The sequence below is a fragment of the Fringilla coelebs genome (genome assembly GCF_963513975.1).
Source record: "Fringilla coelebs genome assembly, chromosome: 3".
NCBI lineage: Eukaryota > Metazoa > Chordata > Aves > Passeriformes > Fringillidae > Fringilla > Fringilla coelebs.
In genome coordinates, this window is record NC_140030.1 from 46,657,264 (window position 1) to 46,681,692 (window position 24,429).

General features: G+C 40.4%; 1 protein-coding gene across 1 annotated transcript in view; it reads right to left on the bottom strand.

Moving 5' to 3' along the window:
* REV3L (REV3 like, DNA directed polymerase zeta catalytic subunit) overlaps positions 1-20,374 on the bottom strand; it is a 112,230-nt gene extending 91,856 nt beyond the window's left edge. The window contains exon 1 of the mRNA XM_084203151.1: positions 20,137-20,374. Within this exon, the coding sequence (XP_084059277.1) occupies positions 20,137-20,275 (139 nt within the window). The 5' untranslated portion in view covers positions 20,276-20,374. The remainder of the gene's footprint in view (positions 1-20,136) is intronic.
* Between the last annotated feature and the right edge of the window lie 4,055 nt (positions 20,375-24,429).

A 24,429-nucleotide genomic window follows, 5' to 3' on the forward strand; every position in this document is an offset into this window, starting at 1 on the left:
TGACTTAAGTATTCTTTCTTTTAATTCAAGACAATAGAGTGAGATAAAATATTTCACCAAAACAAAGAAGGAAATCTGAAATACAAACTAGTTGGATAAACCCATTTTTCATGTAGGTATAGTAAATGCAATTCTTCTGCCATATAACAGATTGGCCCAACAGTCGAGGTTGGAAGGCACCCTGGACACCATCTAGTCCAACCTCCCTGCTCAAAGCACAGTAATCTAAAGCAGGTGGTCTATGGCAAGGTGTAGTATTTTAGTTGAGTTTTTTTACTCCATTTGACTCCAATTTCTATACAAATGTATTTTAACAAATGTTTATGCCATACAATCACAACCACAATTAGCCTTAAGCCCAACAAAAAATGAAACAAAAGAAAATGCAGTGGGGTAGTTTTTGTTCAGGAAAATAAATATAATTAATTATCATGTGTATGAAGTATCCCAATTTGACATTAATTATATTGGCAAGCCTAAAGTTCTACAAAATTTGTTTCAGAAAAGAGATTCTAAATCTGAAAGTTTGCTGCTGTTCTGTTTAATATTCACATATGTATACTCTTTTGCTCTTTTCATTGATTATCAGCTTGTATGAGCTCTACATTTTTCAGAATGCAAGTAACATGCACATAAACATGGTATTACTTTCTACAGCTCAATGAACAATCACACAGTAAAGTACTCTGACATTCTGGACCACCACTATTGGCATTTAGATTGGTGTAGTTTTAAGAACTATTGTTTCAGGCTCTCTGACAGCTCTAGTCAATTACATTGACTTAATTCTGGTGTTGAACGTTTCCTTGCAAGTACAACTACAGAACTGGTTCTCATTTGAAAACAAAGCTAAAATGACAAATCACAAAACAAGGGTTCCCAAGAAGCTTTCTTTTATGTCCCCTGGAATTGCTGCAATTATTCTTAGAAGTCTGATTTTGCAAAAAATTCTTAAATTGAAGATGGCAAGGAACAGCAATGTATTATACAAAACTGTATACAAAATTGCAGTAACAGAACTTTACTGATTCAGGTTTTGAAAATTTATGTCTACTAATTACCATGTTTAGAAAAAGGTATCAAATATCTATACAAGCTTAATACAAAAATTTCACATATTACTATATTAAGCCTTTGAGTTGAATGGATCATCAAAAGTAACAGGAATGCCTAAAGAACACAAAGAACTTGCACTTCAATGCATGGAGAAAATCATCATCACTATCCAGTTGCATCAAAGTAAATCCTCAATTCTGATCTGTAATCTGTTTAAAAGCTGCATATTTTAGTAATAGGATGGAGGCCATCTACATTTAAGACACCCAGAGGACTTAATTAAGCTCTTCAGTAGAACCTGGTAACTGGAATAGCAATATCCAAACCAAATACAGACATCTCACTGCATTAATGAAAGGTCCATGTAGACTAAAGGTTTTCATACAAAAGTAGGGCTAGTACACATATGAAAAAACCAAAATAACAAAAAGCATTGTGCAGAGTTTATGATTAAATGCTAGGTAAAAGCAGGAACATTGTGGATGGGACAGAACCCTCAGGACACTGTACACTTAGTAAGTAAGCAGGATAAAGCCTCCTTAGCACACTAGCAGGTAAAACTTGCAAATAACACTACACATCAGCCATGAAAGGTAATTTAATGTGTTTTTAATATAATTTTTGATGAAATTATAAAATCTTTGAAACCAGTTTATTCCATACTAGCTGGTTTTCTCTAGTGAATTCATTGCTTTTCAGAGCTTACAGAAACAAGCATGTATTATTAGGTCTTTATTTCAGTTGGTGGCAGAATTCACATATGGTAACCTTCTTGAACCACTGTTTCCCCATGCTACAACTACTGGAATAGTAGAAGTTAGCATAAAAGAAAACAAAGAGAACTAGAAGCTACTGAACATATTTTTCTTTTTGTTGTCAGAGAAGCAGTAGTCTTTATCTCTTCAAAAATAGCTTTTGCTTTATTCACATGTATTCAGATATGTCTAGCAGGTGTTCGTAAAAAACTAGTCACTGACTCTGCATCTTCACTACTCTTTGTTCATCCATGTACCTCTAATGGTATGTTCTACTTTTCATGCTGAGATCCTCTAAGAGCATTTACCAGCACATACTGCCAGTTTACATGTCCCTTGAGAACAACTACAGCCAGAGGACTGGAGAATTACAAGCCCCAAAAATAATTTTAGCTGCATAGTCACAGCAAGCTTGAGTAAGAAATGTGCCTGAATTCCAATCTGTGATTTCTCCTAAAATCAGTAAGCTCAACCAAATCTGAAAATACAGGTAGGTTGTTAAAGTAAACTATATGGTACACTTTTGGAGAAGAACCAAAGAAGTACTACTGCTAATTGCTTAGTGAAGACACACTTTAAATGAGCACTTAAGAGATTTCCTCAGAAGCAATTATTTACGCTTTCAAGATTTGAAAAGAAAGACCATGTTCCTGAAGCCATTCAACAACTTCACAATAATGATATTGTATCAGGAGACTGATGAAGAAGTTTATACAAGTTCAGAAGTACACTGAGGAATCAAAGCTCCAGGGTTTTTTTGTCCCTGACGTCTGTTGGACAGTTATTGCTGCAGTTAACTCTCAGTTTGTAAAGATTACTGATTAGTAAATAGTTTTAGGCTGTTGACGTATAAAGTTGCCATCATCTCTTGTTCCTTTAAAAAAGAAGTAAAACATTTCTCAGGATGTACAATTTTGTACATCTCAGTACTCAACTAGAGTACTGAGCAGTACTCAACTAGAGACCTCAGTTCAAGTCCAGAAAAATCTCTTGAGAACACTAGTACCATGGAACAGAAATTTTCCCATTCTCATGTGTCAGGTTTGAAATTATGCACGTTTTATTTCCAGTACTAATGGTTTCACTTCTCTTCTGGACAATGATAGTTATTTCACTGCCCCAGCTCCTGGTCCTTTTGAGAGAAAGGTCTAACTCAATCCTTTGAACAGTAATAATGAAATTATTAATCATGAGTTTAAGAAACAACTGACACAACTTGAACTTGCTCAGGCATGCAAAACAGAAGAACCTGGAAGTACTGATAGCAAAGTTCAGAACAATGAAGAAAAGAACAAATTTTCTTATTTGCAATTAGACCAAAAGGTGGAAACAGGATGATGTAGATTCAAATTATTCAGGTTAGATTATCAGTGCAGCACTGTGCCTGTTTATAAATTAACACTTTACTTCTACTTATGTTTTTATAGATATTAGAAGCATTTTCCAAAGCCTTACAGGAAACTGACAGAAAAAAACAAAATCTGAACTCTCGCTCCCTAGCCATGAGACTGCTCTTACTTTTCCAGTGGGCATTCAAACAATTGGACAACTGGAAGAAATGGACCATAATCAGAATTAAAAAAAATCTGTGCTTAAAAATTATTTTATATAGTTGGGACCAACACTTCTCTGATTACTTGGAAACCAAAACAATTAACTTGAATGTACTTATTTTAGTTTTGATATGAAGTTAATCAACAGAAAAGCACACACCCAGCAGAACTTGTCACACAGGTGACTGCTACATCATAGTATTAATAATTATGGCTGTGGACTGGGAAAACAACCCAAAACCCTCCTGTTGAGAGAAAATAATAATAAGTCTTGTGCAAGCTTAAAGCAAAGTTGACTATTAAAACTTCCAGGGCTCTAGCCATTTCAGAAAAAAAAAACTTCCTCTTGAAAAAGCAGAAAAGAATTGCCATCCAAACCACCAGAAACTCTTGAAATACAAAAACACAGGTAAAGCTATTTATTTTCTCCCTTGGCTTTGGTCAGAACAATAATTCACTGCTGTCACTGGGGTGTTTTTGCACTGCCCTGTTCTAAAATCTATGTTGAAAACCTTTTAATTATATGTAGTATAAACAGATTTTAATTTCTTCAGGAAAAAAACTTTAAGAGAAAAAACCCCTATGTTTCCAACTCTTTGATGACAAAGGCAGTCTTCCAAATAAGCATCATTTAAACCCTATGCCTGTAGAAAAATTGTTCCTCTGCCTTTACTGTTGCTATTCATAGTTCTCTAAGCAGCTACTAGTCCTGACCAGATGACTGTAACAAATTCAAACACTTCTGGCAGAGGCATGTTTATTATTTTCCAATATGACTGCCTGCCAAGTTTCCCTGTCCAGGATTTTTTTTTTTTTTAAATAAAGGAACTATGTGAGCCAAACTATGTCAGGGACTATCCTTCAAGCAGTTCTTTCGGGAAGTGGAAGTGCACTATCATATATGCAAACATACATTGAATACAGTTCAAAAACATTAGGAGACACAGCATAGTCAAGACTTCTATTTTCAGAGCGCAAAAGGCTATGCTCTCAATCTTGAAAATCACTTATCAATAAAGAATCCTCAATTTTTCTTTGCACATGATTTAAAAAAAGCATAAACTTTAATGAAATGGGTCTTCTTTAATTCTCCTCAAAATGTAATCTTTTAATAAAACCTTCTGCGTAGTGACTTTCCAAAATACATATTCTACAATGTCTTGTGTCCAGTCTATTGCTCATTAGGTTGCTGTACAAATCTGCACACAATACTTTGGCATAAAGGCACAAATCTTAAGAGGAATTCTTAGAAGCACTAGTGCATATCATTATTTTAAATGATGGTCTTGTGATTAAAATACCGAGTAGGACGAAAAGGAAGATGAATCCCACTTCAAATCTACCATGACCTTGTACGAAAGTCATTCAATCCCTCGGATTTGATTCTACATCTGTAATAACCAAATTAATAATTGATTAAATATCTTAAAGCACAAAGTCATTCACTAACCACATACATGGCATTCAGAGAAAAAAGCAGTCACATAATTTATATATGTGAGAAACACTCAAAACCCACCCACTCTTTGCAGGAGCTGAATTAAAAGAAAGAAAAGTCAAATGTCTTTGCAAAGATTCTGCACATTACTGTCAGCTTTCAATCTGAGCATAATCCTACAAGGCCAGCTTGAAGGAAATATCTTGCAAGAGTTTAATCCAATTGAAAATAACTCTAATATGTAAATGTACAAAGTAATGACCAAATAACAGCGATACTGCTTAAATGGGCACTGGTTTGATATGGAAAGTACTTTGATTTATCTTGCTATTACCAGGTTTTCAAGTCCTGATGTATAAAATTCTGTTTTGGATGTAAACTGGGGAGATGTGAGGGAGACAAAAATCTTAAGATATGACTGCATGAAAAATAGCAATACTTCAAAATTATTGTCAAAAAGAACTAAAAACCTCATACGCAAATCACAAATGAGACTGTGAGTTCTCCCTATTCTCTCCTACAAAAAGTAACTACCCTTGACAATTATGCATTAAAAAACCCCACAGGACTCCAATTACTAGTTCTAAATAAAAACATCTGCAGCACATTTCTATTAAAAGAACCAATCAAACAAAAAACCAGTAAGAATGGAATTCCTAGAGCTAGCCAGAAACATATTAGTTTTATAGGAACTGTGATGCTTATATGCTACTGAAAAATAAAGTCTTGATGTTATATAACTCTACTGACAAACATCCTTGCACCCAACTGATGAATTGTCCATTGAAATTTTGATGTCTCATGTTTTAAGAAACTGTTTTAAAACAAAGATCTAACACGTGGTTTCTTACAACAATGGTGTGTTAACAAAAAAAGTCTGCTAATGTGATATTTTGGATACATTGATTCTGTTATTGTGGCTGCCGCTGTTCAATAGCTGGGGATCAAGAACTCCATTAACAAACAATTACAGAACATAAATATTTGTCTCCCCACTGAAAAAGGTGCAAGCCATTTCTAAATAGATATTAATTATAATCATAATCCATTGCATTTTTTTCTCCTTTCACTTAATAGAAATTATGATTCTTAATTCAATCCAAAATTTCTTTTGTTTCATTTTATTTCTCTGGAAAAGATAGCTCAATTTTCATCACATTCTTTACTAATAGTAGAAAACATCTGTATGCTTTTTTTTAAACACATTTTTTAACTGCTTGAGCAAATGCTAATACAAAACTAGAACAATTCCAACCATTACTATCCTTCTTTGGACTAAAGCCTTTTGTCTCTGAATGGGCCTATGCAGAAATGCCACTAAACCTCATGAGAGGTGATCTTTAGAAGCATTTTTAAAGCTAAACACTCCAACATACAGCTTGGTAATGAGAGAAAATGATGTCCAGTTGCAACTGAGCTTATTTTAAAATGTGGCTGAAATTCCTGAATAGCAAAAGAGCTTTTGACCCCACTGTGCAACTACAGATATGGTCAAAGAGCAACAATTTTCACTACAGATGTGACCTGTGCTTCATGACTTCAGAGCTAAACTTGAACTAACTCATAAAAGCAGAAATTACCTCAGGCCAGATCTACCTCTGAGTTAGGGATGAGTGTATACAGAAGCTATTTACCAGAAAAACAGTTGGCACCTCATCCTTTCACATGGCTAGTCTCCAGTGTCAATTTGGAGATTTCCTTGCTCTAAGAGTTGCAGCTACTAGAATATACATCGATTTAAAAAAATCCCCTTTACTTCTTGGTACTTTTAAAAGATTTTACACAAGAGCTACAAGGGAAAAAGAAACATTTTACTTTGAAAAGTAGCTGATTAGTACTCAAATAAGTAATAAAAACTAAGACTTGATTGTTTATTCCTTGGCTGGAACGCTGGAAAGAATTTCTGGAATTGCAATTAAGGTTCAATTCACTATAACTATAGAAAGCACAACATGCTTTCTCTTTCACCAGTACTCTAGGTTTCACAGAAAGAAGTAACAAAGTGACACTGAGAGATTCTGGGTGGAACCAGAGACAGAAATATTTAAGAATATTTAGAAAACCAACACACACACAAAAAAGGAACTGCGGTCACCTCTATAGAAGTTTACTAGAAGTCATTTCTTTTATATTGCTGACACTATCATCCTTAATTAAAAATTTCATCCTTGAACTGACTGTTAAACAATGTTTTCCCAAACATTTGAATTTTCCCTAAAAAACCCATACTAACAAATGAAAGACACTTTGAGGTATAATGATATGGGACTACTGTCCTATCCAATCACTCTGGTATTGGCACAAAGATTTAGCAGACACATTTCTCTATCCCATATTCCTTCTCTACTCTTCTGAATACTCTAAGGAAATGAAGGGCATCAATACAACAGCTGGAGAATTTTCCAAATATTACTTAAATGCAAAAAAAAAAAAATCAAAAAGTGAAAACTTAGTCATATCTAATTTAAACATACAAAATTTTGTTCAAAACTGTATTTTTAACTGCTCTACCAGGTTCTACTCAGTTAAAAAGACTGTGGTTCCGAGTATGCACTTAAATACAATTAAGAGATACTAAAGAGCTAGGGTTATATTCAGAGTAGCAGAATATATCTAATTCCATTACATCTAGTTACATCAAGGAATTGCTGGTATCTATGATAGTTACATTGAGGAATGGCTGGTATCTGTAACAGATCATTTCACATTTGAAGAAATAAAGAAACCATTTTAATATGGAAAAAACCAGTTTAGATGGAAAAAAGTTGAGATTCCTTCATGAATGCAGATGGAATGGACTTCTAATTCCCCAAGATTAATTTTTCCCTCTTTTTTCTTCATCTGTTTCTCCTCCTGTAATCCTCACAGGAATATGCCACCTCTAGTACTAGAAGTATCCTGTTTTACTGTTCTGATGAACCCAAACAGCACACTTCTGAAAAGCTTCAGTGGGTGCAGTAATTCAGAACACAACCAGTAGAAAGTCATCTGCCTTTCTCAGTTACTCATTACAGCATCAATATGCAGCTCACCAAACAGTCTGAAGCTGTAAGTTATTTTCAGCTCTAGAACAGTTGAAACCTCAATTACACTGTGCTAACAAATGAACCCAATTACTTGAAGACAACAGACTGAGTCTACCTCCAACAAAAAAACAGAATACCAAAAACGCCCCCCAAAAGCCTCCTCAGCCCAGCAAGCATATTGAATGAATCCTTTCCCCTCTCTTGCCTCTTCCCTGCAATTCTAAGGGATTTCCTAGTTTAAAAGCACTAAAAAATAACCATACCTGACCATTCACTTGTCATAACACAAGCCAAATAAAATCAGAAGGCTTCAGAAAGCAACATTTATTCAGTGTGATGATTACTGTATCAAATTCTGGGACGAAGAAACTCTTGTTCAATACTGCACACAATAACAACATTTTAAATCATTAACCATAGAAGAAAGAAAATGCAAACCACTGGACTGGAAACTCATCAAGTTATCTGATGTAGAGATTCAACTGTATGATCAAGTTTTAAGTTTCAACTGATGGCTTCTACAAAGCAGCTGTAACAACAGACAAGTTTTGTACTACTGTTTTAAACATTGCATGTGCTTCTCCTGATCCTTGTATGGCAAATTATGAATCTTCAGAAAATAAAAGCACTACCATGCAATCTTAAGTCATCAGGTTTTGTCCTAAATCAGTTTCTTACTCAAGTTTCTCTGGCCAACTCCACTCTGATCTACTGCTATTTTTCCACCATTTTATCTCCACAAATTTACTGCCAAACACATAACTTTCAGCCTCTCACCATTATGTGTTCTGCTGTCAAAATACCAAATTCCTAGTCATTAGGGTACTACAAGTAAAAAATGCACTCATCCTTTAAAAAGTAAAATTGAAACATTCACTGTAATTAAATGGCTTACTGTGACTCAGATGGCTACAGAAGCCAAATTACTAATAAACATAAAACTGCATTGCTAGTGGTTTCCATAAGAGAACAACATTCTGAAAAAGCCAAAGACTAACCTGGAAAGAACAAGACATTGCTACAGTTTTCTTACAATAAATCAAGCTTACACAACATAAGTAAGATTCTTATGGAAGTAACTGAGTAACATAACAAACAAAGAGGCTACAAGAGGCCCACTGGCACCAAAGAAGAGATGATCAGGTTGAAGAAATGAGCTGTTTTTCAAAGCATTTGTCTTTTGTTCTGTTTCTGAAACCTGCCACATATGCACCTAACACTATGCAGGCCCACCTATCTTACTCAGCCAGCAAGAGATGCATTTTCTTGTGCACTCATTATTGCAAAGTCTGGCTTGAAGTCTGGCTGGTTTTTTCATTGCTATTGATACACTGGGAAGATGAACACCAGGTATTTATTTTATTTACATTTTCCCTCAACCAAAAACTAATTCAAATTTTCATGAAAGTAGGCAATACAAAAAGTGTTCACAAACTGTATAGTGCTGATGAGAATACTGTAGCTCTTCACTATGCTCTGCACCGCTTGGACAGTTCTCAGTCAGGAATACTTTGTTTTTCTCTCTTCTCCCATTGCACAAAGCAATAAACCTCATGCAAATTCTCATGTACCTCCAGCCACAAGTCCAGAGATAAATTTCAGAGGATGAGTCAGCCTCATGGGCCAAAGCAAGCAAATCCAAAAGGGAGCAGCTTTAGATAACTGGTCCCTGTTACTGCAACTCCAACATCAATATTTTCCACAGTCCTGGCTCTCAGCACCCTCCTTCCTCCAACCTCCCCCACCCCCCAGCTCGCCTCACATGCTGTACATATTGCTTTCTGATCCCAGTCTTTCTTTCAACACATCCTACTCTTCCCTTGTTTTTCCATTCAGGATATCCCTCCTACAAAATTCCACTTCAAAATAATGACTAACAATATTGCCATGCCATCTGTTTTTATAACATACCACTCTTTCTACACCTTTTAACGCTCCATTTATATAGAACATAACTTTTCTGGAGTGAGGACTACCCCACTATCATCCTCACCCTGCCTAAAACAACTGGTTTTGATTCTTAAATCTTTCATCTGTAATATAGCAGTGGTTAAAAATGACTATTTCCTTGATTAGATTTCGAACTGCTGGCATAAGAACACAAATTCACCAAAAACTGACATGCTGGCACAATCTGTAAATGCTTAGCAGTACTTTATTCTGTTCTTCCCATCTATCTGATAGTGTGTTGATGGGGTTTTTCTGGGGTTTTTTGGCTTTTCTTCTTGTGGGTTTTTGGGGGTTTTTTAATGCATCAGACTGAAACCAGGAATCTGTACTGTAAAGACACTAAATAAATCTCTGCATGGGAATTGCAGGTTTACAAATGCACATGTCAATGCACAATTCCTGAAGAATGGTACATCAAAAAAACCACCACCAACAAAAAAACACAACCCAAAAAACCGTAAGAAACCAGAACAAAGAATGACCTGAATTATCATGGCATAAATGTACAACATATGTCACTCTTCTGAAGTATGAAAAACATAGGACAATTTAAAACTGTATTTCCAATACAGAAGATCTTTGTAGTCACATGATGACTTATATCCAGTTATTTTACAAAATTCTCGTTTTCCGTCAGGTAAAACATACCATAAAAACACAGAAAATCCAGATCCAGGATTTATTACTTTTACACAGCCAAAACATACCCAAGATATCTTATGGAAATTGTATAAATGATACAAAACAAATCTTGCTGTAATCAGAATTGAGATGCAGTGCTTATACTTTCACCTCAGAAGATGGCATGTTAAAAAAAGAAGGGGTAACAAGACACACACTGGATTCGACTGTTGTGCAGCAAGGAGAGGAATAAAATTTAAGTGTGGAGAAGCAGCCTTGCAATAATGGATCACAAGGCTGGTGTACTTTAGAGGTCAAAACTCAGGCCAATGTTGTTTAACATCTTCATTAAGGACATTGAACAGGTGCACCTCAGCAAGTTTGCAGATGATACAATCTGGAGCAGTGCCTTATACACCAGAGGGTCGTGCTGACGTCCATAACAGGCTGAAGAAATAGGCAGAACTTCATGGAGCCCCACAAGGAGAAACGAAAAGTCCTAACCTGGGAAGGGGCTGGAGGCAGACTGTCTGGAAAGCAGCTCTGATGGAAAGGACCCAGCATCCTGAATGTAAACTAGCAGCCACAAAGAAGGCCAAAGAGTATCCTGAGCAGCATTAGGAAGAATAACATTAGCAGGTCAAGGGGCATAATGCTTCTCCTCTACTAGACAGATTGTGGCATTTTCATCCTTGGAGCTGGTCTAGAGAGTTCTGCTTTGGGCATGGTGCTTGGACAAACTAGACAATCTCTAGAGATGTCCCTTCTGACATGAACATTAATCTGAGAGTGAAAACACACTCTTACTGTAAGAAATAGATGAACAGATAGCCCTCCAGTAAAGATGGCTAAGTGTCAGTTCCACAAAGCTAATTCAAAAAGCTCAAACATTAAAATATTTGATACTACAGATTCATTTTACCTCAGCATAAGAATCTGCTTGTAATGTCCTCTGATTTCCTACAGATAGCAAGACAGGTTTCACTGCTTACAAATGTGAATGCCACAAATCCATTTGCTTAATGGTCAATGGACAAAGACATACAAAAACATAAAGAATGATTCATCAAGTATTTCGTAACATTTTAGCAAGCTTAAATATGTAACTTTTCAAAAGAAAATACAGAAGTTTCTGTATCAAGAACTCCAGAAAAACACCTCTTCATCTGGTTAATAAGCATAATAGAGGTGGTAGAAATAAAAATTTGTTTATTATTGATTTGAAGGCAGTACCTGCCAACATGAGGGCTGAATCAGTTTCCAATTCCCACTGCTTCATAAGATCTGTGCTATGCAGAAACCCACCTAGGTAGTTTCAAACACAAAATGAAAGACTCATTATACATCTCATTATACAAAACTCGGAAAACTTCTATTGTAAACCTCCCCTGAGGTGTAATGTCAGGTATTATAGATTAGGTGCAACATTCCAGAGTCCTTTCGATATTCATACTGAGCACCGCATGTTGATATTGCACCTAAAATAGGACATACAGCTTTTCTGTAGTAAACACTGGTTTAGTCAGCAAACAGCACGGAAGCATAACCTGAATATAAATAAGCAGGTCTGCTCCTACTTTTTCTCTAATTTTTAGGAAAAAAACCTGTCACTAAGGGACAAACACAGCTTAGCAATGGTCTCTGTACTGAATATTCTCTCTTTTCTTCTCCTTTCCAAATCATAATCAGTTTTCACCAACACCACCAAAATCTTCCAGTAACTTTCACAGCTGTAGGGCAATCAGCTCAAAGACAGCCAGCTACCTGGCAACCTTTCCACACCGGTGGAATGCAACTGTGCTTACCTGGACACACAAACAGGCTGTACAGAGCACCTGGATACTCACTACTGACAAGAGTAATCTCCGTAATCACAGAACGGTTGAGTTAGAAGGGACCTCTGAAGGTCACCTGGACCAAATTCCCTGGCCAAGCAGGGCCACCTAGAGCTGGCTGCCCAGGACCACATCCCAAGAACTTTTAAGTGCCTCCAAAGATGATGACTCCCCAACCTGAAACCAGAGAAGGCATACACATATACACAAAAGTAACATAACATGAACTCATAAACATGCAGTCAACATGACAGACTGCAAATATATGAGTTGGGGAAGAAGTTATCCGAAATGGCTGTCTGCATACTGATCACAGGAAGGCTGCAACATACAGACATCAAATGGTTCCTTAATAAGCCATATGGCTCAGCCCAGCCAGCAAGCGTGAAGTTTTATTTAAATGCCCTGCCAAAAATCACACAAACTTCTGCATACCTTATGATTCCCCTGTAATAAAAAGCAGCTCTTGAAAGAAAAGAGCCTTAACAAACATGCATGAATGAAGCCTATGCCAGAAGTGATGTTTCAGACAGTCCCCATATCTGGTACAAACTTTTCTGGTATTTGTTTAGGTTCTTGTGTATTTTGGGGTCTATTCTCAGTCTTAACTATAGCACTGGCAGAAAATACTGCCTGTATGCAAGCTCGCATACTCAATTATATAACTTAAAAAACTTTAAAAATTGTTATACAACTGTAACATATAGGGGCAAACATTCAGGAAAAGGCAAAGAAGCAAGTCCATCGGTTGTCACCTCAACATCCAGTGATGACAGACCAGGAGGCTGAGATACCAGCTTTGCAATAGCTGGAGATAACAGTCTCTTTAAGGTGTAATTAAAGAAGAAAAAAAAATTTCAACTGCCAATTGTCCTGAGATTTTGAGGAGCAGGTCTTCTGTGACACTATCCAATCATTATCAAAAATTTCAGCTGCTTTATTTGTGAGACAGAACATGGACTATAAATCTTTCAGTATGAGTGCTCATACTGCCTTCTTCCAAATGGTTACATGTTCACCACCATGCTTCTCAGAGGTACACTGCACACAGAGGTCACTCAAGTCAACCAAGGGTAAAGGACAAAACCAAGGTAATGACAACAGTTAGAAGAAGAGAGTATTATTAAATGATCAATACTGAAACTCTGAATATGAGAGACTGAGAAGAAATTGATAGCATGGTATTATCACACCTGCTTCCTTCTTTCAGAGATTTATCTCGTCTACTCAGACTGCAAAAATTACTAAGCAGGAGCTGTCTCTCACTGAGTGTTTACACATCATCTCATCCTGCCAACCTCAGTTGTGATATGCATGTGCTTCTCTGGTAAAATTGAGAGACAACTATTTTCAGACTAGTATGCTATTTTGAGGAGGTTCATTTTACACACTGAAAAAGAATATATTCCAAGCAGCAGCCAAAAAGCACCCTTAAGAAGTATGTAACAGAACTGGAAATTATAGCTGAGATAGATAAGCTCCTGGTCTACTTCCAGGGACACTAATCATAAAAACCAATCCCAGATTCAATATAGATACAAGTACTTTGTGGGACACTTTGAAGTCTGCAGCTGATTGAGTTTTAAGCATGTAGGGTCAGTTATATATGTATTTTTTCCGCTGAATTACAACAGCACAAAAATATTCAGAGACTTGATCAAGAGGTACTCTACAATAGGAAGCACAATATTGGTTATGAACCCAGTATCTGGATTCTATTTAGAACATGAATTTTGTCACAGTATTTAAAAGCTTATTTAAGAAGCAGAATTTTAGCAAGTTGTATGTAGACAAGTATGAAATTGGCTACTTAAGTTCCATGCTAGTGAAGCAGAATCTCAGTTTATTCAAGCAGCCTTTCATGCTCAAACAACTCAGAAGGCAATCCATACAAAGTATGTAACAAATGCCTCTTTAAAAAAACCCCAAAAAACCACCAACAAAAAAAAAATCCAGAAGGTTCTTTAAAAAACCCAACCAAACACAACAACCCCACCAAACCCGCATCCCCAGCAAAACCCAACAATTTAGAAAACATATCCTTTTAATACATGAGGCAATCTTTCAAACAGTTCTTAAGAAGTATGAGAAGCCTGTCGGTGCAAGATGCAGAAATGTTAAGCTGAAAGTGAAGCTACACTGTACAACACAAAAATCTTTTAGGCCATGCTGTAGCCCACAGAATAACCCTTTATCAAGAGTTGTATGCTGCTATGTTTTGGGAAAGGGTATGAAAAGGTAAAGCAAAGGCACAAGCCACAATGGCTATATCCTCTTTTGCATCTTCTCACTGTGAAGCCACAGAAGAAAGTGGAAGTGTTAGCAAGAAGTATGTGCTTCTGGGAAATGGAATATGGGAAGCAGAGGCAACTGGAACCATGCTCCTCTGTGAACACTGAGCTAAGGAAGCTACAGGGAATGACCACTGTGGGGGCCAGTGCCTGAAATGGTACTGAAAAGGGGAGAGGAAAAGGTCATCATGAGCTGAGCACAGAAAGCAGCAAGATCCTGCAATGAGTTCAGTCCTTCTCAAATGAGCAATAACAGAGTACAGAAAGCTGTAGTCACTGGATGGGATCAGATATACAGCCTAGCCAGGTCAGTGAAGGGGGAAAGGGGAGGGGGAAGAACAGAAGAAAGAAGATAAGCAGGCCCCTTCACTGAGTCATACCAGAGCTACTGCTGCTGGAAGGGAGCCAGATTTTAGCTGGAGCTTTTGCCTCTGCTTTTCTTCCCCCCTCTCAGAAAACCAAGAAGTGAAAGCACCAAACTTAATGTCTACCTGAAATACATTAAGATTTTGCTGACTGTAAGCCCCTACTCTATTACATTTAGCCTCAGAAAAACTTATAATCGAAAGCATGCAAAAGTAACTTCAAAACATCCTTTTTTTGACTGGTTTTTATATTCTTTCTTGGATCAGTGATTTCTTAATGTAAAATACAAAACTCCTCCAAACAAGACAAATACATAAAGTGGCAGTTGAGGACAGCAGTTATATTAGTCCTCAAATTACACATTGCTTTTTCCTATGTAAATTCCTAATCTGCCTTCTCCAAAGGCCCCTCCTGTCAACTGAACACACATTTCTCAGCCTAACACCCTTCAAAAGCAATTTAAAAATGTGCACCTATATTTGTAAAATTTATCACATATCAGCCTCAAATCACACTCACATCAATTTTTTTTTCCTAATATTTCCATTAGCTGTTTGACAATACTCATTATCACACACCAACAGGTATCTCCTATGTAGTTTATGAGTAGTATCCTCAGCTACTTGTGCTTGTTACATTAAGTGATAATTTAGCAACTTCAGCTTGCTTATTAATGTCTCTCCTAAAATGACACCCAGTTCATCTAGTCTCCCTGATTTTTTTATGAATGGATTTACAGCTTGGTTCTTTCTGCAGTTGAATAAGCACCTGACAGAAACACTCAACTGAGCATTCATGTACATGTTCTTGAAGACAGACTCCAAGAGCTTGAAATAGCCAAGAGCTTTCAGGAAACAAAACAAAGCTTTAATATCCCCAGAAACCACAAGAGACCTCATAGTAAACTAATCTTCACAGTACCAGCTAAATGGAAGCAACATGAGATAGCAATCTTCTTCTGAGATCACCTAAATTTAATATAAATTTGAAATGAGGCTTAGAGTGACTTAGAGCGCTTGATTTGCAAACAGAATTAAATTCCACATACTTTTTTGGAGGAATAAAAATAACACAGACATGGCATCCAGTCACTAGTGGGGTTCCATAGGGCTCCATCCTTAGCCCAGTTCTCTTCCAACATCTTCATTAATGACTTGGATAGAGGATTTGAAGGAATACTAAGTAAATTTGTGACAACACTCAATCGGGAGGAGCTGCTGACTCTCTCAAGGGCAGACAGGCCCTGCAGAGAGACCTTGACAAATCAGTGAGATGGGCAACCATCAACCACATGAGGTTTAACAAGGTCAAGTGCTGGATTCTGCACCAGGGATGGAGCAAGCCTGGTTTTGTTTCTAGGGAACAAGATGCTGGAGAGCAGCACTGCAGGAAGGGACCGGGGGGGTTCTGGACAACAGCAACTTGAACAAGAGTCATTAAGCTATTAGAGAGCACCCAAAAGAGGGCCACAGGGATGGCAAGGGGTCCTGACGGAAAGCCACATGGGGAGCAGCTGAAGTCTGCTTTGTCTGTTCAGCCTGGAGGAGACCTCATTGTGGTCTTACAACTTCCTCATGAGGGAGATGCAGGTACAGATCTCTTCACTCTCGTGACCAGTGACAGGACTCAAGGAAATGGTGGAAAGCTGCTTTGAGGAAGGTTTGATATCAAGAAAAAGGTTTTCCTTGCATAGAAACAGGCTCCCCAGGGAGCCAGGTCATAGCACTAAGCCTGACAGAGTTCAAGAAGAATTTGGACAACACTCTTGGGCACATGGTGTGACTCTTGGAATGTCCTGCACAGGGCCAGGAGTTGGACTCGATGATCCTGATGGGTCCCTTCCAACTCAGCATATTCCATGATTCAATGACTAAGATCTATGGAATAACCTCTTCCCAAATAAAACTATAAACAACCATGACTTTCATGATTACAGGTATGTCTTACCTTAAATATATCTCTTTTGAAGCTATAAATTCAGGTACTTACGTGGTTGCAAAAATCTTAAGATTCAGATTAGCAACAGGAGTGACAATTCAAGAACTGACAATTTAACTAACAGCAATACACTAAAAGAAAAATAAATTTTCATTATGATTTCACTCTAAACAACAGGCCTTGCAATTTTTCAAAGTTTTTTCCTATTTCTACAAAGAGCATTTTCAAAAGTACTAGTTAGCAGACCATACTGACTGAGAATAGAAAGTGACTTTGTTTCATACTTGAGCATTACCTAGTGAATTAAAACCTATTGTTTTTATGTAAAAGCAGCAATATTATGAGACTCCCTTAGAGATACAAATACTGGTGTATCAGATAATATTTATGCTCTTGTACAATAAAGCATGAATTCAATACTGCTTTCATTGTATTACCACCATGGCAGTGTTGCAGCATTTCTGAAATTATACTTTTGTCCACGTCACTATGTCAACAGACATGCCAGTCTGCTTAAACAGCTAAAATTGAATGAAATGGCTCAACCAGCTCACTTCACCTTTTGCTACTGTAATCAGAATTTTACTCTTTATTTCACAAAATAACAGAATATAGCAGGCAGATGTTTTGGCTTAAACAAAATTTTTATTTCTCATCTTTCAAGCTCTTATTACGCAAAGATGTAGGACATTAAGACAGAATTTGCATAGCCTTACCAAATACAACAAGCTTTCTTCCTCAAAAGACATAAAGAAGTTGTCAAATGTTATTGCCAGCACAGACCATTTTAGAAGCTGATCCTTCCAATACTTTTAATTAAAAGTCTGGCTTTTTCCTCCCCCAATCACAAGCCATTTTCATTTTATAGATTGTACCAGTAAACCTTTACAAATTAATTGTTGAGTACTGGATTACATAAAAGCCTTCCAAAAGGTAACACTGGCAACCCCTGTCATTCACACACCTCACTGAGTGCAGTACCTCCACAAGATGGGGCAGAAAGCACAGGTGGGTGCCTTCAGGACCACTGTCCTTAGCTGGTGGACACAAGGATACAGCAGTGCCAGACGTTTGCCTCTCTGAACATCTGCATAAGCCACTCCCACATACCAATCAAACCCCCTTCACTCAGGAGGTGACATTTGGAGTCTGTTCTGACCCCGACTCCCAATTACCTGCACAGCTTGGGCACACAGCTGTAAACACACTAAGAGACGTGCAAAGTTAATCATGCTGGAGGTGGAGCAGCCGAAACAGCCGTAATAGGTTGCTACCATGGAGGCAACAAGGCAGCAGAGCACTTTCCTGGAGGCAAGGCACACACATTAAATCCAATGAGAAAGGGTTATTCCCACCCAGACCAACTCAAGTGAAGAAAAGCATCACACTGCCTGTAAGCCAAACAATAAGGACATCCCATTGTCTTAGACAGTATGCTAGAAGTTGTTTTCACTATTTCTTTTTCCTCAAAGAAAATGTCATTGTAGATGTTAAGTGATTACACTTCGTTTTAAATTTCAGCTCTCAAGAAATAGCCTGAGAATCACTGTCAGAGTACTTCTCACAATGAGTGCTTAGGTCCAACACCTTTGAAGAGATTAAATTACATTTGTTTGCTTTTCTAAAAAGAAAAAAAATATGCAGAGATGCAGTGAGAAGTTCATGAAGCTTAATAGCAAACATTACTAAAGGTACAAAACATTTAAAAAAATTTCTAAGTTCAAAAAGGAAATAAATAGGATAGACAAGTAACACTGCTTTTGCAGACTCTAGTGAATTGTTTTCTCTAACGAAGACAAATTAGAAACACTTCTATTATGCAAACTGACATTAAAGTTTATGGCTGGGGAAGCCAGGGATTTCCTACCGTATTCCTAATAGCTGGACAACTAAACTACTTCACTGTTTACTTTATGATGCCACATTCATGATATGGCATAGCCTAAACATTTTCTTAAAAGAAAATAAGCCTTAATGAGTTAACCACACGCATGCACAAAAATCCTGCTACCTGCCAACAACCTCAGGCTCTACATTTTTTAATCATGAAATAGTTACTCCTGCCATTACATAAATATTATTACATAATATCTCCTTTGTATGCAGAATTAGAGCTACAATAAAATAGGTCCCACTATTTCAATATTGTATCTATTAATCCCACTCATTCACTTAATAATTTGGAGCTGTAGTTGCATCAGAACACAACAGCCTGAATATGTCACGTTCCTCTGTGCTTAAACAGAGAAGACAGTTAATTCTGGATTTAAAAAAAAAACAAAAACAAGCAGACAAAAAATACAAAAAAAATAGCTGCTCTACTATAATAACTGCCTGAAGGGAAAGACACCTCTGCTGTGCTCTTTTATTACACGTTTTTTGTCTTGCCTAAGATTTAATGTATGTGCATGAATAGATCATTTTCAACATGCCAGTCAATAAAATATGCAGAAATACCTTAATTCCCAAGGTCAGCGTAAGTGTAAAGAGATCACAAGCAATGATGCTTACTACGTCTAATATCTCAAAAGCCAGGGGTTTTTCCAATTTAATATTTAACATATGGGCAAACTACAATACATATTAAATTAATTTTCCTACGTATTTAATTTGTTAGAAATTTGTTCTGAGAACGTATTTGTTTGTATTGGTCAGAAACACATGCGAGACGTGGGACGGCTGTAAGCACAAGGCCACACGGCGAAGAGGCAGTGAAGAAGTGGCATGTGACATTCGGGAGTCTCGGGGGGCAACATGTGGCCGGCGCTCAGGACGCTCCTCTCTGCAGTGCAGCACCGGTGCCTCCGGCCGTGCGCGATCCGTGCCGCGACACGAGCCCCCACTTCCCAAGTGCCGCGCAAGTCCCACTTGTGCCCGCGCTCAGCGGCTTCCCCTAGTCTGCTCGCCCTCCCGTAACATCTCCCGGGAAGGGCAGGAGAGCGGCGGTGAGCACCGGGAGCGAGGGCGGCACGGGCCGGCCCCGGTGTTTGCACAGCTGCGCCGCGCTCCCGGGGCAGCCCCGCACAAAGCCCCGGCGGCCCCGCAGCCCCCACCGCCACCGGGCGGGCGCGGCGCGACGCCCGGGGCAGGTCCCCGCTGCTCGCCGCTGCCCTGCCGTCCCCGCGGCCGCCGCTGGCAGGTGAGACGCGCCGCAGCGGCGGCGCCGGGCGCGGAGGGGGGGGGCGCGACCCAGCCACAAAGAGCGGGAGCGGGGTGGGCGGCGGCGGGGCCGGCGCCAGCGCGACCCGCGGCGCCGCAGCGGGGGGACGTCCCCGCCCGGCGGTCGGTGGCGGGGGTCATCCCTTACCTGCAGGGGTGGCGCCGAAGACTCTCACGACGGGCACCCGTTTGGCCGGGGCCTCTCGGAAGCGGGACTGGCAGGGGTCCAGGCCGGGCAGCGGGCTGCCCATGTAGTAGTCGGCAGTCACGATCCGCACTGAGAACATGTTTGTTCGCCGCCGCCGCCGAGGCACCAGCACAGCACCGAGCGAGCGCGGAGCCCGCACGGCTCCCCCCGCCCGCCGCCGCCGCAGCGAGCGCGCGCACGAGCGCAACACTCCCCGCGCCTGCCGCTCCTCGCCCGCCCGCGGGAGCGCGCGCAGCCCCGCACGCGCCTTGTCTGTGTCTCTGCTCCCCCCGCCCCCCCCACCCCGCCGCCGCTGCTGCCTGATGCCACCGCTCTGGGCGCGTGCGCGGCGGCGCGCCCCTCGCGCGCTCCTACAGCCCGTGCGGCCGCGCGCCCCTCAGGGACAGCGCGGGCTCGTGCCCGTGCCCCGCGGACGCCCCGGCGGCGACGGCGGCGCCCCGGCCCGGGGCTGCAGCTGCTGTTGCCATGATGATGTCGTCACGGATGCAACCATTGGGGGAACGGGCAGGGGGGTGGATGGGCCATGTGTTGGGGAGGAAAGGGGCTCAACGAGCGGAGAAGGTGTCCGTCACTCCCCGACACACGCGCGCTCCCCCCCCCCCACCTTTCGGTTGGGCTCGCCAGGCGGGGCGCGAGCGCTCGTGGGAGCGGGTGAAAAATCTTTCTCTCGCCTCTCCCGGTGGCGAGGGAGGAGGCAGGGAGGGACAGAGGGACGGCCTCGGTGATTCGGCGATCGGCCGCGCGGGCTGGGGGTGAGGCTGCGGAATCCCGAGCCGCGGATGGGGCGGGAGAGGCAGCGCTCCCGGGACACGACGGGGTTAAGCTGGGTCGACCGCCATTTTGAATGGCGGGGAGGTGAGTCTCCCCACGCCGCAGGGGCCAGCCAAAACAACACCCAAACCCTAAGAAGATGGGGGCGAGGAGGGGGACGGGACCGCGAGGAGGGGGTGGAGCGCCCGCGCTCCCTCGGGCTGTGGCGGTGAGCGCGCGCGGCGCGGGAGCGGGGCGGGGCCGGGGCTGCGGAGGGAGGGCGGCGATTGGCGGCGGAGCCGAGCGCGCGGAGGGGGCGGGGCGGGGTGGGGCCGGGCCGGGCGCGCTGCGGCGGAGCGGCGGGGGCGGGGTCGCGGCCCCGCGTCCCTGCGGGCGGCTCGGCCCCCCGGCGGCCGCGTCCTCCTGCTCCTGCCGCCCCTGCTCCTCCGCCTCCTCCTCCGCCCTTTAGGAGAGCTTACTTTGCGGTTTGCAGCGGTCTCGTGCAGGTTTTTATTGAAAGCTATAAAACAGGCTTGACTTTAGGTTGAGGCACTGGAAAAACCTTGAGTTTAGGTTTGAGATTGCTGTTGCGGTCTCTTTGTCTCAGAACTGCGGGTCCGCGGGTAAAAATCCCAAACCATAGCAAATATCCAGAGAGTTGGCGGTGTGGGAGATGAGCCGGTTAAAAGGCCAAATGCTCTCACACACACTCAGAGTGGTGCTGATACATGTGCGTGCAGGACTGGATGATAGGAGACAAATGTATGAATCTATAAAACCTGACAAACGTCCAGTATGTAGAACACATGTTTCGCATTTCTGTTACATGTGTTTCGGGTTTAGATTTGAACAAAAGACAGGTCAGGCTGTTGCTACCCTTCATTTTTTTCATTGTAATGAACAGGAAGCTTGCCTGTCTACTCAGGGGTAACTGGTTTCCTACTCTTTCTTTGTAAGCTGTTTATTTTCTCTAGCTCACATCTGTTTTCCTCCTTAAACTCATTTTTATGTGAACAGAAAAAGAAAATCTAACTACCTAGTAGTCAAGAAATCTTGTTTCACAAAAGTGGTTGAAATAGGGTTGAATCCGAACTATTTTCATTGTATCTAAAGAATAACTGAGCTACAACTTTAATTTTTGACAGTTGTTTACATTTGCAAAGCTAATATTTGGAAAACCTTTGGAACTGAAAAAATACTCTTATGAATACTTAGATTTCACAAAGGCTAATAAATCACTAGGAGCTTACTGGTGGGGCTTGTTAACAAACAGCATCTCTAACTATTGTTATTTGAATACATTTTGTACTGCTCCCTAACGAATCCATTTCCTTAATTTTCCATAGAACTTTGGTAGGGACAGTAACAGTTCTTGTGTTACTCCATTCCATGCTCTGTTTTCTTTCTGTTCACATGATCCTAACTTGCTGAGCATTGTGTTTTTCCACCACTGTGTATTTCACTGACAGTTTAATGTCTTTGAACCCTGGCAGATGTGGTCTGGTGCCTGCATGAGCTGAGGGTAGGTCAGCAGTCCTCCGTGCTGGGGAGTACCAGTCCACTGCTGTATTCTGTTGTCATCTGCACAGGCAGGAGAACATGATGGTGTATCTGCCCCTCAGCTGGGTTGGTGAACAAGCCAAGACATTTGAGCCACTGGTGGCTTCTGGTTTCTTCTAAATGAGTGTGGTGTGTGAGATGTAGCACAAGTTCGTACCTGGGAGTCCTGCTGAAGAGAAACCAGTTGCCCACAGTAGAATAGTGTAGAAAGCTGAAATAACTAACTTCTTCGAAGCATAAAGCCGGATTTGCTAAAGCATGTCATGCAGAGCATTCTATTTAAAATGACAATTTTTTAATGTTGTTTATTGAGCCATGCTTTGAAATCAGAAAGAACAATTGATACCTTACCTAGAGCCAGTTTCTTGTTCATATGAGGTATTAATTTGATTTCTGAAAATGTTGAATGTTACTCTCAGAAAAGAAAAAAAAAATACTTTCCTTTTTGACGTAAATAGTGTAATCCACATGTACATTAACCTATGCAGACACTTTTGTGGAACTTGCATGCTTTCTGAGTGGTGCCTTTTCAGTTTCCAGTAGTTTCCTGCAGCTCACTTCTGCTTTCAGTTTTGTCTTGCAGTCAAGTCAGTAGGTTTGTCTGCAGGGTTGCACCAAGGTAAGACTGAGTCAGCACTGTCACAGGAAGTCCCCTGTCCTCATGTCAGTGCAAGCATTTGAATAGCTGCACAAGAAACTTGGCTTGGAAACTGAGCCAGGTAAAAGCGGTCCCACTAAGAGATACGGCTTAGTTTTAACCTCCATCAGGTCCTTGATCTGCTTCATTATGTAGGGCTGTGAAAGGCTGTGCTTGCACAGAGGAGGAGGCAGTGCAGGGACTGAGATTGAGCAGCAGGAAGAAAGAGAGCACTTCTTACAGAAAGCTTGGCTTGTGGTAGTTTTAAGTTGCTCAAGTCTGAAAATTGGTTTAACCCTTTCAACAGATGACAGACACAAAGCCTGTTTGTGGATTTCCTACATTTCAATTTGTGTGTCAGTATTTGTTTTTAGGAGTTGTTTTATCTGTTGTTCACTCATGTGTGTATGCCTGTACGATATATATTATATAAATTTTCTTGTAGTTTACACTTCATTACTTGAAAATGCTACTGTCCTAGGGTGTCAGTAATTGTAAAAGGAAATATCCTGGTCAGACACCACTACCACTCATTTTCTCTGGTAACTCCAAACACTATATGTTCTCTCTCTCGAGGTTTCATGCCGTTTTCTGTTACAAAGCAAGTCACCCCCTTTCTCTGTTCCTCCAGTTGCTAAGCAGCAGCTGTTCTCCCCATTAGCCAGCCAAGTATTTGCATGAAAATAATCACTCTTGAATATATAACTGGTCCTAATCATGCACAGCTAAACAGCTGTACAATCAAAATTTGAGTATTAATAGTATTACTTATCAGCATAACTGATGACTGCCTTTTGAGTCAGAAATTCTCCATAGAGTAAAATCAATAAAGGTTTGCCCTGTTTTTTTAAACAAAGGCACGTCAGTTTTTATTTTTGTTTAATGCTTACTGTGTAGCTACTTTTAAAAAATGGTCACAAAATTATATCAGCAGTTCACAAAAAATTATAAATGCAAATATAAGCAGAAACAGAATATCTAGTGACTATACATAATGGAGGCCAAGGGAAAATCCACATTTTGCTACTATTTATAATAGCAGAGTGCAACAAAATTTGGTGATTAGAGTTAAGACTATGACACAAAGGTAAAATTTCCAGCAGTACATCTTAAGTTCAAACCCACTTAGTCAGCCATGTTTGAGTTCCTTTTGATTTCAAGGATGTTCAGTATTTGTGAGGTCTGTGATCTGGAATCTTGGCATGCTCTCTCAGTCAGGGATTTATCTAAACTGTTATTTCAAAATGAGAGCTGAGTGTGGCTCATATTCTTGGGTGCTGGTTTGG